This window comes from Oryzias melastigma, linkage group LG14 (genome assembly GCF_002922805.2).
Source record: "Oryzias melastigma strain HK-1 linkage group LG14, ASM292280v2, whole genome shotgun sequence".
NCBI classification, from domain to species: Eukaryota; Metazoa; Chordata; class Actinopteri; order Beloniformes; family Adrianichthyidae; genus Oryzias; species Oryzias melastigma.
The window spans coordinates 13,573,836-13,593,656 of NC_050525.1; the positions used below are offsets into that span (position 1 = coordinate 13,573,836).

At 39.5% G+C, this 19,821-nt stretch overlaps 1 protein-coding gene across 4 annotated transcripts in view; it reads right to left on the reverse strand.

The window, feature by feature from the left end:
• Positions 1–9: 9 nt before the first annotated feature.
• Positions 10–19,821, reverse strand: part of LOC112142447 (serine/threonine-protein kinase PAK 3) — a 38,987-nt gene continuing 19,175 nt past the window's right edge. The window contains exons 2-16 of one of the 4 annotated variants that reach the window (XM_024265837.2): positions 16,030–16,223; positions 15,812–15,912; positions 13,910–14,063; positions 13,790–13,827; positions 9,882–9,944; positions 8,583–8,741; positions 8,340–8,514; positions 7,849–7,912; positions 6,530–6,578; positions 6,328–6,440; positions 5,267–5,384; positions 5,053–5,152; positions 4,758–4,954; positions 4,355–4,492; positions 10–2,552 (exon numbers count right to left, since the gene is read on the reverse strand). In XM_024265837.2, the coding sequence (XP_024121605.1) occupies positions 2,463–2,552; positions 4,355–4,492; positions 4,758–4,954; positions 5,053–5,152; positions 5,267–5,384; positions 6,328–6,440; positions 6,530–6,578; positions 7,849–7,912; positions 8,340–8,514; positions 8,583–8,741; positions 9,882–9,944; positions 13,790–13,827; positions 13,910–14,063; positions 15,812–15,912; positions 16,030–16,201 (1,731 nt within the window). In that variant the 5' untranslated portion in view covers positions 16,202–16,223 and the 3' untranslated portion in view covers positions 10–2,462. Of the gene's footprint in view, positions 2,553–4,354; positions 4,493–4,757; positions 4,955–5,052; positions 5,153–5,266; positions 5,385–6,327; positions 6,441–6,529; positions 6,579–7,848; positions 7,919–8,339; positions 8,515–8,582; positions 8,742–9,881; positions 9,945–13,789; positions 13,828–13,909; positions 14,064–15,811; positions 15,913–16,029; positions 16,224–19,821 lie in introns of all 4 variants that reach the window. The other 3 variants (XM_024265836.2, XM_024265840.2, XM_024265839.2) reach the window with 3 other exon arrangements.

Sequence of the window (19,821 nt, forward strand, 5' to 3'; positions counted from 1 at the left end):
TCCCAAACATGTTTTTATTTATTTTTTATTGTTTTTTAACACTCAAGACACAGCCATGCACAATTCAAAGTTCAAAAAGTCTATTGCTTCAAACACAATTAAAAATAGTTTATCCAAAACCTCACTTCCCCGTCACTCATTTGTCCTCTTTTTAAAGATGGGGTGGGATGGGGGGGTGGGGGTGGGGGGTGGCTGCTGAGGTATGTCAGATGGATCAGCAGTTTTACAAAGCTAGACAAGAATAAGAGTTATAATCATAATAATAATAATAAAGGTAATAATTTAAAAAGTAACCGTCTTTGTTCCATTCTCTTGATAGACATTAATAGAAGAATTTTAACACCACGTGTACAGGTTTACACATTCATAACAGAAGAATGTACAGGAGCAACCACAGAAAGAGGGAGGGGGGGGGGCACGTCAGTCGTGTGTCTCATCCCAAACTTCACCTTTTGTGCTCATAAGTTTCTGTACATGGGTTCGGGGGCCAGTTGTCCCCCAGCAGGCCACATACACCTGCCGTGCACGTATGAAGCATCACAGGACAGCAGTGGTTCTTCAGGCTGTGTGGGCCCGCGCACAGCCTGATGCATCTCGGTTCGGATGACGGAGGAAGTCCAGAACAAAAAAGGAGGATCCAGAAGTGCAGAAGCTGGGGGGTGTGTATTCCTCTCTTTTCCATTTCCAGGGTGCAAAACATTTATTACATACTATATAGCAACCTTAATATTGTCAATACACAGTTCTGGAAAAAGGAGGGGTTTCCTGTTGTATATACAGTACATACATACATTGCCTAACAATCTTAACCTATCTGGAGTAACAGTGTATATTTTTTTACATGCATGAAATCTGTTGCACCCCTTTTCTTTTGCACAGCTGCTGTAAAAAGAGGTACAATGTGACCAAAGCAGCTACCCTGCACCTCGGCGTTAAGGTGGAATGCTCTAGTGAGGCGTTTTGTTTTGCAGACTTGAGGTAGCCCCCTAACGCGCACACTCAAGCAACAGAGTTAGGCTACAAGTTGGGGATGGATGACAAAGACCACCTGCGTACAAGAATGGAGTCTAAACCAGGAATGCAAGGAATGTCGGAAAACCGTAAACCTCCGGGGGAGTAATGGTACAATCATGGAATGGCACTCGCTCAGTGGATACAACTGCTTTCCAAAAAGCTACTCCTCATGTAAAAACTCTAAGACAAACAACTCCTATAAGACAAGAAAAACTAAAGCACGAGCAGCATCGTTAACAGCATGTTTGGTAGATGGGGACAGGTGGCGGTCAGAGCCTGAGCGTTTCCACCTGAGAAGGCAGCAACTTATCCGAACACCTCCAGGAGAGCGGGATGAAATCCACTTCTCCTCCCGACTCTTTAAATTAGGCCGTCTTATGTTCAAAACCTTTCTTTAGGGAGGAGGGAGTTCAAGTTTGTTGTCAGTTTATGTAGCAGCACCTCATCAATGCATTGCTTTTGAGTTTTTTTTCTTCTGTTACTTTAAATTCACTAATCACACACAATGAAAAAAAATCGAAATTGCTCATCCAGTTCTGTTTGCTTTACACAAACAGAAAAATTTGTAGATGCTTTTATCTTGAGTGATTTATCTGATATAAATATGGATTATAAATTATATAATAGGTGATAATCACATTGAATACTTTTGTACAGTCTGTTTTAGGGACAACTGCAGGTAATTGTCCTGAGATTTGATGACGAGGATCAATTTTTTCGATCTACACCTCCTGAGAGATATGAAATGGATCCTAGAAGGGAGTTTAGGCTGTAATTGATCATGTCAATTGACTTTCAACACACTCGCTCACATATGTACACAGTAAAACACACAGATATGCCACCTTATGATGTGACAGTGTTTGCAGATTTGTCCACAGAGCCATGGTCATGCAGGCAAACGCTGGGCTTTAGGGGGCGCTATTCCACGTCAGCTGGTTGCTGCAGGTTCAGGTGCGGCCGGATCATGCTCCATGGAGGGACCGGAGGAAAGGAACCAATCCTAAAGCTGCACAGGCCGGCATCTTTGTATTTGCTTCACTCCTGCAGGGTTTTTCTGTGAATGATCCTCTGTTCTTACATTTTTTTTGTATTTTATTGTCCAACTACTGTGCAGAAAGATGCAACACAAACAGAAGTGCAAACAAACACACACTCCCTCACACACACTTGTGATGAACTGCTCTACATGTACAGAGTGCTGGACAGAGAAACGAGGAGATAAGGTCTTTTTGTTTTTTTTCTTCCCGCAGCACAAACCTAGAGGCTGCAAAGGCCGGATGTCAGTCCTCCGTCTGAGGCCTGGGGAGGTTTTCTGTCCTTGTGCTGTCTTTGTAAGTCACACACCTCCCCCCCTTGTGCTGTCCCTACTCTCAAAACTCCTGCTGCTATGAGCCGGCACATCCCAGGCAGGGCTTCAGCCGCGGGCGCGAACAGGGAGCCAGCCCTTAACGACTGCTGTTCTTGATGGCTTCCTTCGCAGCTAAAATTAGAGGCGTCAGGCTGGAGAGAGGCTTCGCCAGTTTGAGGAAGGAGTGCTGCGGATAAAAAAAAAGAAAAACAGAATCAGGGGATGGAAGAAATCAAGCAGAACTGCACATTGGAACAGAGAGGCAACTCCACGGCTGGTTTAAAATCACCATCTGAGTCAGGTCAGTTCTTCAAGTTACAACCTGTTACATATATAATTAGGATCATAACTGGGAGGCTGCATGATGGTGTAGTGGTTGGCACTCTCATTTCACAGCAGGAAGGCCCTGGTTCAAATCCCAGCTGGATTTCAAAAGAGTGTGTGAAGTTGTTCTCCTAGTGCATGTGCGGGTTTTCTCCACTCCACAGTCCAAAAACATGCTTCACAGGAAAAAAATTTGGAACCTAGGACCTGTTTTTAAATGCTCTTTTATTATTTGAAAGTCGAGTTGCTTGTTTATTCTGTATCCTGTTAATGACCACAACCTCACCTTTGTGACACTACGTTTATTTTGTAATTTTTCTGTGTTATATTTCCACACTAGACATAAAAATATGCAAAAGCTGAAAATTCCATCTGGAAAAATGGGATTCATTTTAGTGTGGAAACCCCAAAATGTTTAACAAACTGTTTTTGCCATATAGAATGAAAGTTTTAGTTGTAATTTTATAAAAACAACTAGAACACATTTTGTCAACAAGCTAATCGACGAACGAAAATAGAAAAAACAATTCCAGGTGAAATTCACAGATTTCTTTGGGCCACAAATATTAACAGTTTCTGTTAGTAGAGGTCCATCACAGACCTCACAGCTCCATGATGTGACCTTCCTTGTGCTGTTATGACAGTGGATGTACTTAAGACTGCCTGTGCAGCTTTAGCTATTAGGGAGCCCAGAAAAAAAATTCTTACCTAAGAGAAGAAATGATTCCTGGAATTGTGATTTTTTTTTTTTGATCATAAATTGTCCTTATTGCGTTTGTGGAAAACAATAAAAGAGTTCATTTTTGGGAGAAGTTTGATCCGTCTAGATTTCAGGCATTCTGATTGGCTGGACCGCTGAGTTTCCGCAATTTTTAGACAACACTGATGCTCGTTGTTCTTGAAAATTCATGCTCCATTCCAAAATAAAAAAAATGATTGGTTCCTTCGATGCTGGATTTCTAATAGCAGAAAGCTCCATTCCACTCCGGCCTCCACAGCGGGTCCTCTTGTGGCTGTAAGTCTGACTGGCGACCTGTCCAAGATGTACCCTGCCTTCGTCAACAGTAGCTGGGATAGGCTCCAGCAACCCAGCGACCCCAAAAGGGATTAAAGAGGCTTAAAGAGGAGATGAAGGATCAAAAACTGAGCACAAATAGGGGCACGGCCTTCTGACACTGTCAAAGCCCCTCCTCCAGATTAACTCACTCCTCCAACAAATGTCAGACACATTTGCCCTTTTTACCTCTTTTTAAAAACTCAAACTTTATTAATTTTTATGGCGCCTTTCATTTGGCCGAAACACAAAGCGCTTAGCATAAAAGCAAATAAAATGCATATTCAGCAACACAAAATGAACCTTTGACAAATAAACTGAACAAAGTGTAAAAAACTGTAGATCTAAGGAAACCGTCTGGTTTGGTACTACTGTGTAGAAACGATGTTACGAGGATCTATTTATTCAATTTGTTCACAGGACAGCGCACGGCCCGCTCTACAGAGCTGGACCCCAGTCGTCCCAATAAGGACGGGCAACGCAACATCAACCCCCCTGAAGGCGGAGCCCCAGAACAGAGGATCCCCGAGTCCTTCTAGTATTGCTACACATACCATACAAACATCCAATTTTAGATATTTGTGTGATTTCGCATTTATTTTCATTGTCACCTGAAGCAAATCCTTGGCAGAGCCTCTGCGGTCCACATCCATCTCCAGACAGCGGTTGAGGAAGTCTCTGAAGACCGACGACAGCCTTTCAGGGTTCTGCAGCTCGGGGGTCCCGTTGGTTGCAATCAAGTAAAGTGCCTACAAGGATGAGCAGGGCGTAAACTTAGGATCAGGTTTTTCTGTTTTTCTGGATTTACTAAAAAGAAAGCTTCTCAACTAAAGTGGCTGGTGGTTTCACAACTCAAATTTTAAAGTTTGAAAACTAAACTAAGATTTTGAATAGAAAAACTCACTTAGTAAGGTAAGACAATGCATTAAATAAGTCATTTTACTTTTGTCTTTCTCTGTCGGTTAAATAAAGGTTTGATAGAGTTTGCAATAAAAAAAAAAAGTGTATCCTTACCCTGAGTGGATTCTCATTCAGGTAAGGCGGTTCTCCCTCCACCATTTCTATGGCCATGATCCCTAGAGACCAAATATCCACTTTTGGGCCATAAGCTTTCCGAGTCACCACCTCTGGCGCCATCCAGTACGGCGTTCCTACCATTGTGCTGCGCTTGTTCTGCTCCGGAGTGATCTGAGCGCAAAAGCCGAAGTCGGCTGCAGAGAAAGGCGGAGACAGAAAGAGGGTTACAAAGACTCAGTCATATTCACGCCTGTGTGTTTTTAAGCTTAACTAAGCATAAAAAAAGACTTACTGAGCTTGACGGATCCATCCATGCCTAAGAGAATGTTGTCACTTTTTATGTCTCTGTGGATCACCTGGTTGGAGTGTAAAAAGTCTAGCGCTTGGAGACACTATGAAGACAGAAAAAAACGTTTTAAAGGAAACCTATGTATTTTTCTTCGTGTGTGGCTCAATCACAGATATGCAGCGGGTGTTTCTGCTGATGTCTAAACTTGGCTTCTTACCTCTCTGCAGACTGCAGCAATCTGGCCCTCGTCCATGCAGGTCTCCGTCACCACATCTGTCAAAGAGCCTCCTGCCAAATACTCCATCACCACCCACAGCTCATCCCCTACCAAGTAGCTGAGAAACAGATGAGAGAGTTCAGGAACGCAGAAGAAACACGGTCTGTAGTTTTGTTGTGATCAGGATCCAGCAAACGGTTGGCTGCTTTCAGTCATTAAGGTCTGCCTCACACTAATGAAAAAGCTAAAAAAAAATGCAACATTTGTAATTTAACAGAGTCATGATGAAAGCAGAAATGTGATGAAACCAGTGCTGTCATGCAAATAATGCAACAAAAAGTGTACATTTTTTTGAACCACTAGGTGGCAGCGCTGCACTTTTAAATTGGTTTGGAGTGCCATTAAAAAAGGAGAAGAAGATCTGAAGAGGAGGTACAGAGATCCCTCCATTTTGCACATTTCCCCTTTTATTTAAGGGGTTTGAAATGTAAGAAATTGAACTAAAATGCACACTATTCTCTTGATCACATCCAAACTGAGAGGATTGGTGTTTTTTGGTTGAGTTTCTTTATCTGAATTCTTGTTTTGTTTTAGAGTGTGCTCTAGTATTCAGGTTTTTACCTTTCCTCCAATAACCATTTCAGTTTCTCAGCTGTTTCTGTACATATTAACGTCCTTAGTTTTCCATAAGTCAAACTCTGATCCTCATCTTTGTCCGATCATGTTCAGGTTTTGGTTAATGTGTTAAACATTTTCTTTTTGGCACCAAACTCATCTGCTGAGTTTGAACCCCTCAGCCAATTTTTGGTCAAAAACTTGAACAAAATTTAGCAGTTTTTGACTTGTGTCATCAATAGTCTACCGGAATATTAATCAGACTTTATCCATGTCCTAACGGTCAAAAATCTTTTTGATTTTGTGTCAGATCAAACTGAAATTGCACAGGACTCACCCCAACTTTATCTCACAATCTGGCCTTGATAGAAAATTAAATAATTGTATTTATTTACTCTTTGTCTCTGAACAGACATTTATCTCTATATTAAAGAGTTCAAACCCACCTGTCCAGGTAGTTGACGATGTTGGAGTTTTTGTTTTCCCTCATCACCAAGATCTCATTTATGATCAGTTCTTTCTTGGGTTGCTGCTGCAGATTCATCTGCTTGATGGCCACCTGACAAAAAGGAGAATAGCTTAAGCTTAGTAAAAGTTGAAATAATCATGAAGAAGTTCTTGATGCAGTAAAAAGTGACTGTGGGTTACCTCTTGGCCAGTTGCTATGTCGATGGCGGTGTAAACAGTGCCAGACGCTCTGACAAAACACAAAAATCACAAGAACATCAATATTGCAGCATTGAAATGTTTTCATTTGATGAGAACAATCACATTTTAAATGGTGGATATGAACTGAAAGCAAACACTTATTTTGACTAACTACAACAGTATTTGAATGTTAATTAAAAAATGCCCAAGTCTTTTATCTAGTAAAGTCATAAAGGTCACATCTATATTTTTATTCTGCTGTTACCTCAAGTCATCTGTCATGTTTGTAGCCCAACCACAGCCTTAGACATCCAAATGTATGAAATATTTCACAAACATGTTGTGATTTGTATTATGAGCATAAAATTAAGTAAATTATTCAGTTTTTTAAAGAACACAATCCTGTCTATTCTTTTTTTAAAACCAATATTTGTAAAGTTTAACTATACATTTTTTAACAAAAAAAATACATTAAGATGCAATAAAAATAGTCAAAAATAGTGGTAAACTAGAGTCTGATTTGATTTCCTTTGTTAATTTCTTGAAAACTACATATGAGTAATGGTTACTCTTGTTGGTGTATTTTTTGATTCTCCTTTTGTTTTGCTCTAGGTGTTCTTTTTTGAAGTATGAATTACACATTAATATTTAAATTTGTTTTCAAACATTTTGAATAATACTTTATTGATAAGATACAACTAAATCAACACTGTAAAACACCTTTAATAATATAAGATAAATAGTTCTTTTAGCTTCAAATTATGATTGGTTTTTATGTTAAATTAAACTGAGTGTAAAAAATATTTCATTGTTTCAAATCATTGGTCAGAGGAAAATAATGTACTTATTTGGGTGGCTGCAACAAAGCTTAAAATAGAATTTATCCTTTGTTTTTGTTGTTTTTTTAACCAATTATTGCAACATTTGTCACCAAACTGTAATAATAAATGTAGTTTATAACAATGCAACAGTGCGGACAGACGGATGAAGTATGTTGAGGCTTTCTGATCATGGAAAGAGTGATCATGTCCGAGCAGATGAAAGCATGTTTGGCTCCCTGTCGTGACCAAGGAGTCTGAAAAACAGCCTTAAAGCGAGACATAAGACGAGCGCAGAGCTGCAGAGCGAGGGACGTTTGAGCCAATCTGGCTTTTGGCCTTTTTTGGGATTTGAGTTTCATTTCCTGTCTTCCTCATTTTCCCCGCAGTCATTCAATCCTAACCCTGCCTCAGCCGGTTCAAACGGCCGGTCTCCATCTCCTGCAAAGACTGACTCTTCCTCAAATTGCTCCATTTGTTGGTGATCGCCCAGAGACTTACCCTTGTCCTATTTTCTCGAAGCGCGTGTACTTCTTTTTGGGATCTCCCACGCTCACAATACTTCCTGAGTCAGAGAGAAAACATACATATAATGATTGTGCCTGCTGTTTGAGGATTCATACAGAGACGAAGAAAAGTGGCCTCATAAACAGTAGAGGTCATTTAAAAAAAAAAAGACTATGTTTTGGTCAAAATCCAATCATTTTAAATTTGAATTCTAAAAGCAGAGTCCACATGGAAATCAACCACTGGAAACTAGTAGCCAGTCTGGCTTTTGCATAACATATTGAATTATTAAAAGCACACAAACTCACACACAATACAAATAAAATCAAAACAGGATCAGATCAGGACACAAGTTCAAAACCTGGGTTATCTCTTGGAATGGATGGATAAACCTCTAATTAAATTACTTTTTTTCATGAAAGCATGGAGATGGAGCAGATGAATAGCTAAGCTGCCATAAAATAAACATATTTTAAGTAACTTACTGAGTTTCTCCAGGATTTCCTCATCGGTCATCTTGGACTTCTTCCTCTGCCGGTCAGTGTTGCGGTACATGGTGTTGGAGGTATTCTCTGGCTGCACCTGTGACTCTGGGGGAGTCACCACCTCCTTCACCGGGCTGGGGGGCTTTGGTGGGTCCATGACAGAGCGTGTGTAGATCTGCATGGGAGAAAAGAAGATTAGATGTGGGGAAAAAAAGAGAGATTTGGAGAAACGGATGAGCTCACAGATTTGGTATGTTCAGGTCGTGGAGCGATGACTGGTGGCAACTCATCGTCGTCTTCTTCCTCCTCTTCCTCCTCCTCCTCTTCCTCTTCCTCCTCATCTTCCTCTTCAGACACCGGCGGAGCGATCGGCGGATCTGTCGACGATGACGTTTTTGCACCCTGGACGGGGGAGATCAGAGTGAGTGCTCATGAGCGGGCCTCGTGTTGGAAATGGAATGGAAACAGTCTGAGCAGAATCCTTAAATAGTTTGACAAAAACACTTCAGTGGCAGGTTACCAGCAAACAGTCAGTCCCAAATGGGCCACAGTTTGCGATGTGTCCAGCAGAAACTTTGGTGAATCATGCAAAAAGGTTTTTTTTATTTATTTAAGGTGTGTGAATCCCAGCAAACGTGATCAGAAGCAGAAAAAAAACTGCCATTAAAAGGAAAATTTACAAAAAAACGAAAGAGATTTAAGCTAGGATTTAAAAATGAGTCAGTGAAGGCTAAAGAGACAAGAATGAGGGTTCATTCTGTGCAATTCCTTTGCTAGCGTTAAAGGTGTAAAATGTGGCAAGTGTGCACAAACCAGTTTAGAAGAATTCATTTTAAAGCTCTCTAAAGTTGCATGTGCAAAGCAGAGCCACAGACGTCCTGTTGATACCTCTCAACAAACCTGATTAAAAATCCTCAGTCCCATTCATTATGACTAATGCCCCTCCTTCCTTCATCATCTAAAAACTTGGATCATCCGTCTCTTAAGGAATGAAAACCCTTCATCTATTTCCACTCTCGACATGCATTAATGAAGCGCTGCAGCTTAGTACGGGTGTTTAAAAGGAAACGGTCCGTCCGGAGGAAAACTCCAGCCCTCCATTGACTTTCTGGGCTCTGATGGGGCCAAGACTGCAGTGCAGAGCAGAGAGCCTGCAGCATTTCTTTTATTTTTAACTTTTTTTTTTTTTTAAAAGAAAGAGCCATGCAGTCATTGTCTAAAATGGTGATGATACAGACATGTGATTGTGGAGGAAACTACTGGGGAGTAAAAGCTCATGCATGCAGTTTGACAATCTGGAAAAAAAAAATTGTTCTTAAAAATTAAGAAATTAAAAAATATATGCTCTTTTTGTAGATGCATAAATGCACCTCCAAAAAACAGCTCTAATTAAGCCCCCATGAAATAACCAACGCAGAGAGTGATGACACCTCTCAAATGTTTTTAGCATTAGCCAGATGGCATAATCAATAGTTGTTGATCAATTTATCTTTAAAGCCAATGTAGCGATACATTATGTATAAAATAATATGGAGGAGTTACCTTGTCAAATAATGCGCTGCAGGTTCTAAGGCTGACAGGAGGCCCAGAAGACAGCAGTCGGTTCTGAATGTGAAGGTTGAAAACGGGAGGATTTACTCAAAAACAAACCCACACAGCATGTCAGACCAGGGAGGGGAGAGGGGGCAGGGGTGGTAAAGCTAGGGTAGGGGCACTATATCTGTACATTATCTCTATACACACATCATGACAGGACATTACAAGGACTATTAATGCCATCTACGGGCTGTCCTGTGCACAGCCAACGTCTGTTCTTTTGTTGAACCCTTCATCAATATTGAAGTTCTGGCCGTATGTTCTGGTTCAGCTCATGCACTCATAATTGTCTTAATTAGATTAATAAACATGAGTTTTGGGATAGAAATAGTGTTTGCCACAGCTTAAGATGACCTCACATTTAGATCCTGATATTCTGCTATTTTGAGGAGTTTATGATAAAGTCAAGGAAGGAAAAATGTTTAGGTCCTTAGACCTTTAAAAAAAAAAACAGCCCATCAAAGCTGGTAAGCTTTGGTAATATTTGTCTTTTTTCACACACAAAAATGAAAAAAAACACTGAGACCAAAAAAAAACTTCAACTTTCTATTTAAAAAAGTTTGAAAAATTGCTGAAAAATTAGTATAATCTAAGTGATTGCCCTACACTTGTTAAAGGTTTTAATTAACTTAAATAGGTCAAGAAATCACTATTAATTTATGAGGACGTTTTTTATAATGTGCTTCTTGTATCAAGCTACACTTTTCTACATAAGTTGTGTTTCTTTTCATTATGTTGCCTTACATTTTACATTTGAAACTAAAAATGTTATAGAGGTTTTAATATATAAAATCAAATCAGAGATATATGTCAGCTATTAAAGGACATATATATCCATTAAGGTGCTGGTAGTTTTAGTAAATTGTAAAAACCTAACTTGTATTAGTCAATGAAGGCACCAACACTAGATATTAGGAGTGTGTATTGGCAAGAGAATGGTGATATGATACATATCCCAATGTGTGTCTCACGATACGATACATATCGCGATATTTCCCAAGACTGTAACCGAACAATTTTTTTTTTTTTTTGGAGTATGACGCAAAAAAACTCTACCTGAATATCAATATATATGTCATTGTAATAAAATGTTAACATTCTTTAATGAACATGTAGCACAAGCTGGTTCAGCGAGATCTTGTTGTTGTTTTGGTCGCAAAGTAGAGCTGCTCAAAGAGGCTCAGTGTGTGGTGCTGCCATCTAGCGGCTGGTGGTTTAAGTGAAAAACAAAAATGAAGGACGTTCATAAATAATCAATTAAATTTCGTCTTTTAGGTATATTAAATCGATAAAGTATCGGCAAACGAAAAATTGTGATCTATTGCCGAATCGATTTTCCCTACACCCCTAATAGGTATGCACCATCACATGTGTGAGGGGGGCATGAAATCTGGAGTCAGATCTGGAGTCTGTCAGAAAAGTTATCGAACAGGCAGAGTCTTTATGATATAGAAAACATGTCTGAGAAAGATAAACTCTGAGCAAAAATATGATAAACTGAAGGTTTTCAAAGTAAAAACTGCCACTTGACCCAGTAATCCCACTTTAAAACTAAACTCAACCTATGATTTCCTCCCATGTTCCCAGCATGTGATACTTCTGAAAGCTGCAGTCATAATATTTAATGATGTTTCTGCTCTTTACCTCACCAAACATGACGTTTCCTGTGATCCAAGCAGGTCTCAAACTCTATTTAATGTATAAATATTTGAAATAAATGAGAAAATAATTTAAAAACAGCTTCAGGCACCAGCAGAGGCTGATTATTCGTCAGCTGTCATGTGTCAGTGCTGTGAATGTGGGTTCATGTGTGCAGTACAAACCCAACACATGTATCTGTAGTTAAATCATTACACATGTGACCTGAGGGTCAAAAAAATGATTAACTCTCTTGAGTGTCAAAACATAGTGGAATAATATTGTGTAAAAACAGACTTACTCTATGATTTAAAATAGAAAGATATCAAGAATATGTTTTTATTTCCTCAAGAGTTTCTTAAATTAGAGGTGTTCAAATCTGCTTGTCTTTGTTGGCCCAAAATATAGACTATGTAACACTCAGTGGCTGCTGCTGTTGCAGTTTTTACTCTGAGCAATGATTAAAATAAGCCACAGCAGCTCAGGGGTCGAATACAATCCTACAAAATAAAGTACTATGCACTTAAAGGGTTTGTATTAGTAAAGTGGACTGCACTACAGAAATCCTTAGTCTGCAAACATTTACCCGTCCAGCAGTTCTCGTCAGTGGAATCATGATGCATCCTTTTTTCCTTAGAGAACAGACCATTCTCTCCTGCACACCAGCCATTGATACATCTTCCTTGCTCTTGTTTGATGAAGATATTCACACTAAAGCAGTTGAGTATTCTCTGACCGCCCTTTCTCGGCTAGTGTAACCTCTGTTCACCCACCTGCTTGGATTTCATTGGCTCATCTAAGTGCATGTAGGGATCCCAGCACAGCCTCCCCGAGGCAACCAACACCCCCCCCCCATACTCCACTTCTTCCTCTTCTTCAGCCAGTGTGCACTGGCCAAAGCATAGATTACTCCGGTCAAAACCAGCATTGAGGTCAACACAGCAGGAGTCCTTCTGGATGCAGCTGAGCCTCCAGTCGAGCTCGTCTATGTGCCTCTGATTACACTCAAAGTTGATGGAAAAAAATGAACAACGAGCTGCAGAGCAGTGGTCACAAAAAAAGTTTATAAAAGTGAGTGACCTCAACAGAGGGGCATGTGGACCGGACAATAACTCTAAGTGGAATGTGTTTTATCCATCAAATCCCCCTATGGGACAATGTACTCTCACTCCAGCTCGCCATGTATGGACGTCTGGTTCAAGTTCTCTCTGCGTCACTTTTTGATGCTTTCTGTGTCTCCAACTTGTCCTTTTTTGACATTCCCTTTACACAAGGGGTCCCCAACCTCCGGGCTGTGAACCGGTACTGATCTGAGGGCCACATGGTACCAGGCCAAAGACAGGGAAAAAGGCATTCGATAATTAGGGGTCTCCAACCCTTGGGACAGACCAGTACTGGTAGTGGGTTAGAGCACCAGTACCTGCTACCCAAATCAGTATATGGGTACCCGGGTGGGATACTGGTAATGGATGCGGAACCGGTACAAAGTTATAGTACTGGATTAGGGTAGTGGCTTTGTATCCGTACCGGTATAGGGTAAGGGTGCTGGGTTAGGGTCGTGGTTCCATGTCTGTTACCGGTACCCTACCCAGGTATCCATATACTGATTTGGGTACACATACTGGTATCCTAACCAGCTACTAGTACCGGTCCACATCCAGTATTGGTTCTGAAAAACGGACACGGAACCAATACAAGGTTAGGGTACCAGTTCCACGACCGTTACCCATATACTGATTTGGGTACCCAGTACCAGTATTGGTAAGGGGCGTGTTACCAGTCCCCAACCCTCAGGTTGCGTTTGTGCATCCTGAAGGTTGGGCGTTAAGGGTACTGGTACCAGTACTGGTTCTGCGTCTGGTACTGCCTCCTGAGAGTTGGGGACTCCTGGTTTAATGGGAACAGCTAGTACTTCAAAAAAGAGGAGCTGAGGACTCCCAAAACATCAAAAAGTGACGTGGGGGTGGGGGGGTCCCGAACCGTACACCCATTTGTGACAAGCTGGGAGTGAGAATGTGTTGGATAGGAAGGTTGATCACAAGTTCAAGACCACATAAGAAATGAATGCATTCAGCTTTGTAACTTACCTGTTACACCATTTTCAAAATAACTTATGAAAAAGTACTGAATTTTTATGCAATTTGCAGCAACATACCTGAGCTGACTAGTCAAAAAGCAAAGTAATGTTACAAACGAAAATGTCAACCAAAACTCACCAAAGTGTTTGCTGCTATGTAGCCATGTGCTGTCTTGTCTGAAACGCACAGAAGAAATACTTCAGAATATTGCTTCTTAAGATTGTAGTTTAATCTAAAGGGGTTGAAGCGTAAACTCACCTCCAGAAGTGAAGCTCATGTACTTCTGGTTGTTGACGGTCTCTTTGGAGTCGTAGAACTTCAGGACATCTATGACAGCTTGTGGGTTCTTCTTCTGCTCCAGCTTGGTGATGTTGGAGGTTTGCAGGAGGCGGGCCCATTGCTCTGGGATACCCTGCAAAACCAGACAACGGTCACATGCTTTTGCAAGCATATTCCTAACAATAGACGACTGGACAATTCTCCAAAATGGCCAACGCCCTACATTCAGTCGTGCACTATGTAGTGAGTAGTGAAGGAATTCAAACACAACCACAATCAGGGTGATGGGAAGAAGACCTGCCTCCTTTTCCTTTGATTTCTCTGCAGCAGTCAACTCTTTTTACTTCAAAGTTCGTAAAAAAAAAAAAAAAAAAAAAGAATCAGTCTGACATCTCAGATAAACAAATGGAGCGTGTCATGCAAAAGCAAGACAATTACCTGGTGAGGGAAAATGAGCATGGCTTCTGGTAACAGAGATCTGCTGCCAGAAAAGTCCGCCTGACTGTATTATGGTTCATAAAACGAGCAGAAACATAAAAACTGACCATAAGCATTATGGGATATGTTTCTGATTCTCCAATTTACTTTTGAACTGCATCTTTGGTTCAGTTTTGTTAACTCTTGCTTTGTTCCTAATTTCTAATTAGGTCTATGTTATTTGCTCATTGCGTGAGCTTTGTTTACTTTCTGACAAATTAACTGTTGTGTTTGATTGGCCTCATTTGGGTGTCCTGTGTAATAACTGAGAGCCAGCCTCGTCACATTTGATTGGACTTGCCCTCTCCACCTGCTTATGCCTGATCTTCCCCGATTTTTGCCACCTGCGTCTCATCAGCCCGCGAGTGTTTAAGTCGTCGCGTATTTGCTCCTCGTCTGTCCATCTGTTCCACCAACCTGTTGTCTCTCTGCCTTTTCTCCTCGGCTCCCGAATGGGTCTATCCCATGAGTTCACCAGAGTTTTTCATGAACCTCAGGACCCAGGGTTTCATCTATCCACAGCAAGTAACTAACACAATCTAATCAATCAATGAAATCATCTGTTTTTGTTCTGTTAATTTAAATATTTAATCCTTAGACTTAATTTGTTTATTGTGTTTTGGGTTGTAATTAGGGTTAATTGTAATCAATTAGTGAATTACAGATAATAAAGCATGTTTTTTCAATCATGTTAATCTCATTTTTAATCTTCAACTACTATCCATTGTGCAATATAGTTTCTGACAAGATGTCTCTTATCAGAAATTAAAGAAGGACAGAGAACTCAAACGGTTGCTTCAACAAAGTCTGTTCATTTCTTATAATAAACACTTCAAAGGGCATTCTAATGCTTTTATTATGGTCACTTATTAAAGAAATATTAAATAATGTATTTTTGCTTTAATCTTGGTATAGTTTTAGGTTAAATCTTTTTCATAAAAACTGGACCCTCAATGCGTTGTCATGGTAACAGATGCACTGATCTTGTTCAGTCGCTCTTCTAAACATCCCGATACGTTATGCAAAGCGTCATCTCACCTCTTAATGCTCGTTTATGACCAGATGATGAAGAAAAAACTTAAAAAAAAAAAAATCAGAAATCTGAATTGTTAAAGTGAAAATATTCCCCTTTGGTGGTGTAAAAGTAAAGGTTTGGAGTATGTCTTAATAAAAAGCTTCATAAAGCCACTTTTTTAAATTGTATTTTTACCATGCACATTGCACAATGATATTCACAATGTGAATACTTTAGACATTGCCACACTTTTTGTTCCGTCATTTGTGTTTATTATTTGGCCCTAACAAAAGCATGTGCTGCCATCCTAAACCTCCCAGTTTCCAAAATTCCTCATGTTGCCCATTTTCTTCCTTTTCCGGTCCGGAACAATCTGTGGGAATACTCACTGTGAATTCTCCTGTTACAGCATCAAAGCCAACGTGAATGGTGTGTTCAAAGTCTGAGGGCAGGGATATCTCCGGACGTTCCTTCTCCTTCTTCTTATTCGCTATAGAGGGATAAAAAAAGAAAAGCATATTATAGACGGACAACAGGTAGTTTTAAACCCTCAACCTGAACAATGAACAGCTGTTGTGGCTGAAGGTAGGGAGGGAGAGTTGCTTACTCTTATCTCCTCCAGGAAAGATGGAGCGCAGGCGGACTTTCTTGTTTTTCTCCTCGGGAGCCATTGGTAGCGGTTTGGATGCGTGGTTCAGCGATGAAGAATCTCGGGAACTACTGTTCATTCTCAAGGGGGGGGCTGGTGGTTTCTCTTCAATATCGACACTATCAGACATTTTTAGCAACACTCACAATGTCCTGGGAACGAGAAAGAGAGAAAGACATAAAAAACTGTTAATGAACTGTGAACTCTACAGAAGTGGGACGTCAAGGTTACAACCAATCACCGCCTACAATCCACACACCCCATTTTTTTAATTGTCAGACAGAAACTCTTCTGCCAAACCCTACAGCTCTCAAAAAAAGAGAATAAAGATATTTACATCATTTTTCAAAGGCATAAATGTATTTTTGGTGTAAAGTTGGACCATTTATTTCTATAGTAAAAAACTATGAGGAACTAGACTCTAATGGTCATTTGAGGAACTGCAGCATTTCTAGGTTCATATCTTTAAACTTCTTGACTTTTTGTCAATACTGACTAAAGATACTTCATAAATACATGTAGACAATGAAAAGGAAGCAACAATTTTCTTTTTTCAATTTGAAAAGAGTGCAAGGATAAATTCTATCACCGGTATTCTAATTTTCCAAGATTAAAGATCTAGAAAGTAGGATTATTTAGGGTGACCAAGTCTGAACAGCTGACTTCTGAAAAGAGGTCAAAATTTCTGAAATCCACAACAATTATTATTACCATCAACATGCGCACTATCACTAATGCCTTTTTGAATTGATGTAAATATTGAGCATTATAATGCACATATGCCACTTTGGTCATGCTCTGATTGATTTGACATGTGTGTGGATTATATGGTGACTGGAGAAGCTAAACACACATACAAGAGAAAAAAAATTTGATAACAGATTCTGCAAACATTTGGAAACAAATAAAGAGAAGAAAATAATATAAAAATGGCTTTGAATATCAAAAAAGCTGTGATATTAAAACTAAAGTTTTTATCTGTGAAAAAATATTAAAAAACCTACTTATATTTGCTGAGATTTGCAAGAGGATGGATGAGTAGTAATTTCACGCCCCAAAGCACTAAAGGGAGAAATTGGTTTTGTTTATAGTCCCAGAAAATGTATCTCTGTTGTTGTTTGACTGTATTTCATATTTGGTTCACAAAACATTTCTGCATCATTTCAATCGGTTTGGGGATTTGCAGAAACTTTCATTATTAGAATTCTTTACAGCTACCAAACAGACCTAAATATAGAGGCTAATAGTGAGGCAAATAGTAGTTTTGGATCTTTCAAATCGGAATTTGAACCTGACAACAAAACTTTTTTTAACACAGAATCAAGATTTTTTTTTCTATATCTAACAACTTTCTTGACACATCTCTCTATGTTTACAAGTTTAATACATATAAAAATAAAGCTACAAAAAAATTCTAATAGTGTGCCAAAATAAAAAAAGAAACAACCATCACCTTTAAATGTGTATTATTTGTATTTATAGAAATGTTTTTGTTAACAAATTGTAGCAGTTAGGAGTTTTGTGTTTGAAAAACTTTTGCAAAAAGAGCATTCCAGATGTAATGCTGCTTTTAATTAAATCGTGTTTAATTGTGGATTAAACTGACACATTTTCTGCTAATTCATCAGGAATTTCATACATTAGAACCAGATGGACGAGCCGATCCAGCACTGGGTCTGGATTCATGCAACTACAAGATGAGTCTGATTTTCCCATCATCTTTAGAAACAGTAAACCGGTCTTGACTCTAAGCAAATCTGGCACAGGAAACCCATTCCATCACGCTCATCCACCATGTAACCAACCACCCTAGTACCATCTTCAGCTCCGTCTCTGCCTCGCCCCAAGGCCAAGCCCATCATGTGATGTGCTCCTGCAGTAAGCGGGACATCCATGCTGCCCCCCCCCAGAGGAGACCTACATTAGCAAACAAAGAAAGCTGCCCCTCCACTGCCCTTACACGGCATGCCCCTCCCCCTGACAAATTACTCATCTGTCTTCATGGTGGCGTTAGCAATTTATGCAGCCGCCATGAAACCGGGATAAAAGTCTGTCTGGTTTCAACAGTCAGCTTTTCAAAACAAAAGATTTTTTTGTTTGTTTTTTTAACAAAGGAATTAGATCACTGGAAAGATGGGTTGATAAGAAGCCATAATCTACTCAAATGTGTCTCTCACCGCAGGATTATTACACAAGACTTGTCTGAATTCTAGCGTTCCATAATATGTTTAAAAAAGTGGCTTGTTGCAAAATAAATTCTCCAGTTGAGAGTTGTTTCCCTACAAACCTGTCCGGGCAAACCATAGAGGTTTTTTTATGATGGGGAAATTTCCCTAAGAACATCTAAATGCTGTTTTCATGCAAATCCCAAGATTTACATGCTACAAATTTGACATATTGTGATGTAAATACCATTCCAATAAGTGTGTTTTTTTGGAAACTCATTTGCTGATCTTTCAGTTAGAAAAACTAATGATCAATAACTGACTTGTAAAAGGCTAGATTGTAAAATATTAGACGATAAACAAAGAAAAGCTTTCAAGCATCATTAAAACCCACAAGTCACTTCTGATGTAATATTCCTCAAGAAATAAATAGAAATAAGTGCCTGACAAAAGACGGTTGTAAACAAACATAATGGCTTTAAATGTTCCAGTGTTAACATGATTATTTTACCGGTTTGCTGCCAAGATCTCGTGAGATATAGTGAATGGCAGTGTACTGTGTCGGCAGTTTCTGTTGGGCGAGATCCCAATTAGAGTCCAGACAACAGCAAAAAACCGGTTTTCTCAGTATGTAGTCTGGGCGTGCCTGGGACTAAAACCCAGCAAAACTCTCCTGTTTACAAAGCACTGATGCATTTTGGATAGGCTTAAGCAACAATGTGTAATAAAATAAAAATACTCTCACGTGTTGAATATCACACGAGATATTTAGCAACAAAAATGTGTGTTTAAAGACGGGTTTCTTGCTAAATGTATGTTCAGGTGAGTCATTCTTTCACTACCTCCACCTCACCAGTGCTACTCATCAATTATTTAAACAAACTTTCATGAAAGGTAAAGCCATTTAGACATGGAGAGTACAATACACAGATTAGTGAGTGTTCTTATTCGGGATAGTTAATAGTTTTTTTCAGAAGAACATCATCTAGTCAAATTAGAAGCTCATCCACACCCTTTTTATCTTCAGTCATATGTTCCACTAAAGTTATAGAGAATATTTGTTTAATAAATAAATTTCTACAGGCAGGTAATTGTGAAGACTCTTCAACAGGCTAATTTAGTCCAATTTTCCCAACAACTCTAGTCTAAATTTCTACTGGTTGACTCCATTGTATTTCTCTCAAAAAGGTCTTGACTACTTCTCAAAGAAACTAATCCCCAAACCTTTATTGGTGACTTTATTTCTTTGACAATTACCCAGAAATCCCTGCCAATGGAAAAGGCTAGAATGATCATTTGTGGATTCTATTGAAGCCAAGATAGTATTTGCTTCCAACACTCTAGTATTCCCTCTTTCTTATTGTTGTCACTGTCCCTGCTCATCTTTTAACTCATTTTTCAAATCGCCACTTGTTAACAAAGCAAAGATACTTAAACTCTTAAGCTACGTTCACACCACTCGGCAATGCATGTTCAAGCATCCACTTCCAATGAAAAGTCTATATAAACCCATTAAAAATTCTCACGGAAGTTTCTACAACTGTCTTCAGGCTCTACATACAAAACGTGTCACCACTGAATGCGT